This window comes from Sceloporus undulatus, chromosome 6 (genome assembly GCF_019175285.1).
Source record: "Sceloporus undulatus isolate JIND9_A2432 ecotype Alabama chromosome 6, SceUnd_v1.1, whole genome shotgun sequence".
NCBI classification, from domain to species: domain Eukaryota; kingdom Metazoa; phylum Chordata; class Lepidosauria; order Squamata; family Phrynosomatidae; genus Sceloporus; species Sceloporus undulatus.
Window position 1 is genome coordinate 24,539,383 of NC_056527.1, and position 7,467 is coordinate 24,546,849.

The 7,467-nt window shown below is 39.9% G+C and overlaps 1 protein-coding gene across 1 annotated transcript; it reads right to left on the reverse strand.

Moving 5' to 3' along the window:
- Positions 1-1,153: 1,153 nt before the first annotated feature.
- Positions 1,154-6,804, reverse strand: BMI1 (BMI1 proto-oncogene, polycomb ring finger). Its single transcript, XM_042472012.1, is given in 9 exon segments — positions 1,154-3,473; positions 3,592-3,672; positions 4,847-4,945; positions 5,492-5,534; positions 5,619-5,694; positions 5,697-5,731; positions 6,004-6,051; positions 6,140-6,199; positions 6,668-6,804. Coding segments are annotated over 9 exon segments (903 nt in total). The 3' UTR covers positions 1,154-3,149.
- Between the last annotated feature and the right edge of the window lie 663 nt (positions 6,805-7,467).

Consider the following 7,467-nt stretch of genomic DNA (forward strand, 5'->3'; position numbering starts at 1 on the left):
GGCTCCAGCAGAAGCGATGCTCATGTGCAATTCATCGCCCTCCTTTCCACCCAGAAGCCATCAAGGCCAATACCTGGCCAGTTCTTTAAATGGGGGGGAAAAAAAACCTTCGACGTTTATTGAACCGGATCCAAAATAAGCCAACCGGGACTTGATTTATCTGCCTCCTTACTTCGGGGGTTCAATGTTGGCCTTTGTGTGAATTGTTTCATATATGTTTTTAAAAGCCGGGGGAAGGCTGCCAAGACACACAGTCTAGTAGCCCCACCGGTGTGAGAGTTATCTTTATACCCTTTGCCCCTTCTTTAAAAGAAAAAAAAATATATAGTTGAGGATTTTTCCAGAAGTCATCCGAAGTAGGAGAAAGTCTTTTTTATTATGACATAACAGGATTGATTCCTTTCTCTCCTGATGGAGCGGGGAATTTGGGCAGATGTACACTACTAAAGTATTACTTAGTAGACATAACAGTTCTGGGGTGTATTCCAGTAATGTACTTTGCACGAATCTAGGGATATTTATACAATCCATCACTTGGAGGTCCTTATTTTGGTAAGATATAATTAAGGAAAGGCATGTTCCTTAGTTATTCTGGAAAGTTAATCTGATACAGGAGAGGCATTCTCTGGCCTGACTTCGCATTTTGCATCACCATTGGCAATGGCTATGCTCTTTCTTTTCCTTCTAAGATCCATCTCCACTTGGGTTTTTTAAACCAGTCAGCTAGTTAAAACCGACTAAGTTAATACCTGTATCACAAATTATCACTTTGTCCACATGCCTGAAAGTAAGCCCCCTTGGAATTACCTTTGAATAGAAATGTATAACCTTGTATATGAAGAATATTACTTTAGTCGACATTAGAAATTAGAGGGTGATCCAACTGTAGGGTAAAACCTTTTCAGGCCAGGTCCAGAATACATTTGGCTTTAATTCAGTCTATTTTATTCCAAATGGATTTGCATCCACCTTTAAGTAGCCATTCAGTTACAACCTTCCTTGGCAGCAAGCTCAGTTTTGGTAAAATAATGGTTACTTTTCCATTCCAGGCCCTGTGTTTATGACTTCAGAAGCCTGAATAAACTTTTATCTTTTAGAAAGCATATGGGAAGGTGGACATTTACTAAAACCTCACAATAAAGTAGCAACCAGGTATGCAAAAGTAATGATTTAATGACTGTAAGCAAGACAAAGCCATAGAATTGTGCTTCTTTTGCAAACTGGAGACCATGAAATATTTTAGCTACAGTTTCTCCATACAAACATGAAACAAGAGTCGTAATAGGATTTGAAAAAAATAAACCTCACAAATGTGTAACTGATGAGTGAAGGACACACACACACACACACACCCCTGTCCAGGCATACACAAAAGATTGACCAAAGTAAAGCACAAACTGAAAACTTATTGGGGCTCTTACAAAACAAAACAACAACAACAAGGAAAACACATCCTTCTCTTTCACACTCCATGCCTTCTTCAGAAGCCTGTTTTCTTTTGCAGAAGGGACTCCGCTCAGCTTATTTATAAGATATCAAAGTACCTGTTAATCTTTAACCAAGTTAGTACTGTACCATTATTACATAAACATATATATATATATATTAAAACAAATTTAGGTTAAAAAGCCTTCATCCACCGACTGGCTGATTTTCTTGAATGAATGAATGAATGAATGGAAGGTTCCCTCACTTATTATGGCTTCTTTTTGTGTGTTTGTGTGTGATTTTGCTGTGCTTTTTTAAAAAAATTCTTTAAAAGGGGGGGGGGACACAAAGCCATCACACCAAATAATAAAACAAATAAACCCTTTTTAAAACCAGTTTCCCACCCCACAAAAAATAAAAAGGTCCCTCTACTACTTCAATCCCTGCCCTTTCTCTCCCTCCCCAGAGTAGTTAAAAGAGTCACATCATCATCATCATCATCGTGTATAAAGCAAAAATAATGATAATAATAACAATAATATGCTATACTTGGAACAAGACAAGGCCTGCAAAACAAAACAAAAAAGAAATCCTTTTGGAGATTGCCAATTGCTTCCAGGTTAAAGGGCGACTGGAGCTTGCTCTTCTGGCCCTTCGGCCTTCAAAGGAGCTCCAAGGAGTCCAACCAGTCTGGAAATTTAGCCACATAATATTTTTCTTTATAGTATTTATAAATATATCATACAATACTGCTTCCTTGTTTTGTCAAAGATCAATACGGCATCGTTATCAGCAAATGCAAAGGAGGAGAGGAGAAAAAGCCATCTGATTCTTACCAAAAATGTGTATTTTTTTTCATTTTTTCTTTTAAACAAACGGCAGCAATACTTGTAAAAAATGAACCTGTATTTATTTCCTCTCTTTCTTCTTATTTCCTCCCCTTTTTCCTTTTCTTCCTCCCCCCTTTTCCCTCTTCTTTATCTCCCTCTGCAGCTGCAGTTATTAAACAGATGCAACATAAGAAGGGGAAAAAAATCAAAATAAAGCAAGACATTTGTTATTCACAGTGACATGGCTACCTATATGCATAGTCCATATATGCATATTAAATCCGGTCCTGTTGATGCTTCGCAGGATGGGAGGCAGATGGAGGAAGAATCCACTTGCTTTCACAAGTTCACAAAACAGCAAAGAAACCCTCCAAGAGAAGTGTAAATGTAGGAAGTCAGTCTGGCTTAGCAAAACTAGATCCCATGGTTGAGCTGCATCCATGTCCCAAATCCAAATCAGGAAACAGGATGAGGATGGGGAGGAAAAAACAAAACAAAACCACCCTTCTTCTTTTTCCTCCTCCTCAGTTTATCTGGGTGCTCCAGGTCCTTAAGAAGAAACACACTTGTTTGGTTTTCAATCCTGAGTTCACAGGAAGCATCCAACCTCGAAGTCTCACCGCTTTAAACAATATCCAAAGGGGTGTTGCAGGTAAAAGGTGTGTCTCTGTGTGTGTTTGTGCAGAAACGTTCAGGTATCACTCCTTTGGAAAATAGTCTGGAGGACTGCCACAGCTGGGATTAGCATCTATGAAGCTTAATGGCATGTAGAGAGAGAAGAAGACACAAGAGCAGGATAGAGAGAGCGCTCTAGAGAAATGGTGGGACTGTTGAGTCTTGAGAGATAGAGAGACACACACATTCGGTGGTTGTCCTGCTGGGTCTGCTGGGTCAGCCAGAAGTGGCAGAGGAGCCATTGACGGAGGCCTTGCGGGCCCTGCTGCCGAAGGCGTGGTGGTGGTTGCTGGTGGGCCCGCCACTGGTGCCATTCATAGTGCTAGAGATGTGGGGGAACTGTGGGTGTGGAGACTGCACAGAGGTGCTGGGGCTGAGCAGGCAGGAGGAGGTCGAAGGGGTCCCTCTGGCAGGGCTGCTGGCCTTCTCGCTCCCAGAGTCACTTTCCAGGTCTCCGCTGTGGTTCAAGCCATGGTGGCCGCCAAGCTTCATCCTCTTGCAAGTAGGCCGCACCCGGTACTTCAAAGGGAGGGGGCCGTTCTGCCAAAAAAGAGAAGGGAAGGGGAACATAAGAAGCATGAGTGGTTAATGCCCTTTTCTTCCCACCCCTGTGGCCCAACTCCTCCCCCCTTTGTTGCAGGCCTCTAGAGGTATTTACCCTTCTCCAAGTGTAAATGTAGGCAATGTCCATCAGAGTGTAGTAGTCCTTCAAAGGCTCCTCTTCATACATGACGTCGATCTGGTGAAGAAATATCAGGACACTTCAGTTAACCAAGGTGTGTGTGTGTGTGTGTGTGCACAAGGCTGGCATCATACACAGCAGTACGTAGAGAGATCTTTGTAGGAGCTTTAATTTTGTATTTTTTAAATGTTGTATACCCTTTATTAGCCTGTTATTCACTGTGATTAAACCCTGAACAATCAATCTTTCCTCCCTTCTTTAATTTTCACATTTCTACCGCCTCAAAACAGCATATCTAGCATGTCCAGATGGCATTTGTAGGAGCTTTGAGACTAACTGAAAGAAAGAAAAAAGTTGTCAGCATGAGCTTTGGTCAACTTAAGTCTGCTTCCTCAGATGCATTTGGTCTACTTCCATCAAATGCACCAAATGTATCTGAGGATGCAGACTTAAGTCTACAAAAGCTCATGCTGCCAACTTCGTTCTTTCAGTTAGTCTTAAAGCTCCTCCAAGATCTCTCTACATACTGATTCTACAGACTAATAAGGCTATATATTTGAATTATACACTACAACTATATGTGGCATGACCCACACATTCCACTCACTCACACTGGAACCAGGATGATTCTAGATTGCTGCCTCAACTGAGACAGGTTTGGCTTTGACTCCAAGTAGGTAAACCTGGATCCCACCCTAAACATATTAAACTTGGCAATAGTTTCTCCTCTAGGAACGGTTTAAGTTTTAGGGAGCTGTTGGTGGCCTTTTAAAAACCCAGCAGAATAGGCCATTTATTTTAAGGTTTGGATGAGGCTGCTTTTAAACCCAGAAGCTAAAACTATTAGCAAACGCTATTAAGCAACCTTAGTATGAAAAAGACTTCAAACATTTAACCTCAAAGCAGGTAATGTTCAGCAAGGAAGGAAAGGAGGACCTCACAGCTCAGGGCAAAACAGTTTAGGATACTTATCTCGCCCTTCCCTTCTCTGGAAATAGATAATTACATTGATAATAGAATGTCTTATATATAAACTAAAGCATGCTCCAAACGCCTGTATAATATTAAATACTTAGTTTTCAACAGTGTGTAACACTGAACTCCCCTTCTGAGAAGGGTAAAAAAATAATCAGCATGCTTTTAAGTTAAACGTGTATATCCCAGATTTTATTAAAAATTCAACAAATACACACATGTACAGAGAGAAAGAGAGAAAGAAAGTAAAAAATACCTGGAAAGTATTGGGTATGTCCATTTTGCTCCGGAGAAATTTCCTCAAGTGCATTACAGTCATTGCTGCTGGGCAGCGCAAATATCTTTTGTCATTCACCTGGTGGGATATTGTGTTGAAGAAACAATGCACAAGGTTAAAAAATTAGCTGTTATCAGCCCCAGTCTTTTATACAAGATAAGGATATGCATGAAGATTAGATACAATAAACAGCATGCTTATTGCTGAACCAAAAAGAACTGAACTTAGATGCTCAACTATGAACAGGAGAAAGTCAAAATACAAATCATACATATCAGTTGTTTTCCAGGGTTTAGTAGTTATAAATTACTTTCTCTCTTAAAAATATATTTTTCAGGAGAGGAGAAGGAAATGGCCCCACAATTCGAAAGAGTGTTTGAAACATCAATCACAGCTCTGTTAATTTGTTGATAAGAAAGTAGGGTAACCATCTCCACAGGAGCCGCCTGTGGAGCTTAATTTTTAGGGGACAAATAAAAACATAAAATATGTTAAAAAGAATTTCTGATCTAAGTTATTTGACCTCAAAAAGATTTAAACTTTCATTTTCTGAAGAAGGGATAGGAATAATAATAATATAATAATAAGATAATAAATAATAATAATATAATAATATTTATTTACCTCCTCTTTGGATTTCTCTTTTTCTTTATTTCCTTTCCGTTCACTCTAGGAAGAGGATTTGCACAATTACAAGAGGGAACAGGGAATCTATGAATGTACAGATAAGGTGAAATAGTGCTTTGACAACTTGCCTGTTTTGGTCAAGAACTCGATGGATAGGCTTATGATCTCCTCATCTGTTATAATCCTTTTGTCTTCGTCGCAACTTCTCCTCTGTCTTCATTAGAGCCATTGGCAGCTGCACAGAATTTCCACAGAAATTTACATTTTGAAATCTCAAAGAATGAGAACAAAACTCAGTAAAAAAAAAAAAGGGGGGGGGCAACTCTCAGGCCTAATATTATTTTGTTACAAACACTAAAGCAGCTCTTAGTATAGTAGAAAAACAATTTAAAAAACTTATATACTGGGTGTTATCCCTGAAATCTGACATGAGCTCTACTGTATATTGGGCAAATTTTTTAAAAAGGTGTCAGTTTTAAGTCAAGGAATAAACTGCATGCTTTTATCCATCAGCAGAGGGATGAGCAGCATAAAAGTCTCTTCTTCTTTTCATTCATCTAATGAGAACACATATTTATAATTTAGTTTACTCTGATTTAACGACAAGTAGGGCTAAAATCTGGTTGCTTGATGAATTGTCTTGACTTACTTTTGAAAAGGCCTGGCACTAACTTGTAGACAATGTCTTGGAGAGTTTTATCTGATCTGAAACACAAAATTCCAAGACAACAGGATTTAGAACCTAAGTCAGTATTCAACTCTAGTCTCCATCCAACGCTTTCCAAAGCCCTTCAAACTATAAGCCAAACATCATACCAAATTCAAACAGAGATCTTACAGAAGTTTTATATCACCACTATTTAGCTGCCTGCAAAAAATTAAATAAAATAAAAATACTAATAATAAAAACTTCTGACGCCTGTCAAAAAATGCAGACTGCTATCAGAGAGCTGTCATTACCAAGCAGCAGAGAGAGAGAGCTGAATAAGAAAACTTGGAGAAGAAGTTAACTTTTTTGCTTGTTCATCATATTTTATAGTTAGAGATATGATTGTCTTATACGTGGCTTACCTAAATCTGAGACATACCTAGAGACAGCATGTACATAGAACCACAAGGAGCAAAGATCATATAAAACGCAAATGTCAGATAGAAGTAGCAGTTTGGCCAGACTTGGTGTAGGAGGAAGAAGAACAAGCATCTATGAGAAAATCATAGGTAATGACTATACGCAAGTAGAGCATAATTTCACAAGCAGATACAGGTACAGAAGATGGAATAGGACTAGAAAAGAGCTCGTGGAGGTACATCGGTCTACAGACTATAAGCTAGACAAGATTGGGATTTATGTAAACTAATCCAAACCTAGAGTCACGGGCTAACGGTCGATTTTAAAGATTTAATTGACGCAGGGCCTATATGTGACGCGGAAGTTAGCAGCCAAAAAAGGAAGGCCAAAAAAACGCAGAGAGAGCTCTCGACGCCATATATGAAAGGAGGTCGTGTAGACTTTGCTGAACCAAGGTATATGGTCTAGAGACGTAAAAAAGTAGTAGACTGCGATGTTGAGAAAACGACTGGCATAGCCGACGGTCCTCGCACAGAATAAAAGCAAATGCAAACCGTACCGCAAATCATACTGCATTGCGTTGGCCTAAGTCATGCTCCAAGTAGAGTAGCAACGCAGGCACTGCAGGTCTTAACAGACGGTAAATGAAAACACACCTTTGTTCTGTACTGTACCATGTCAAGCAACAACGACCACGAGGGCAAGGCCCCAAAGCAGTGTCTATGTCAAAGAAAACAGCCAAGTGTGCAGTTGGCAAGCTATTAGAAGGGCGAGGGCAAAGGGCCACCATAGCCCTGTCCCTCGTACTAAAGGAGAAGGAGCAGGACGACTCACAATCTCCGCCGTGATACAAGACAAAATGGGCAACGACGCCGGCCAGAGGAGAGGGGGGAGAGGGTGCGCG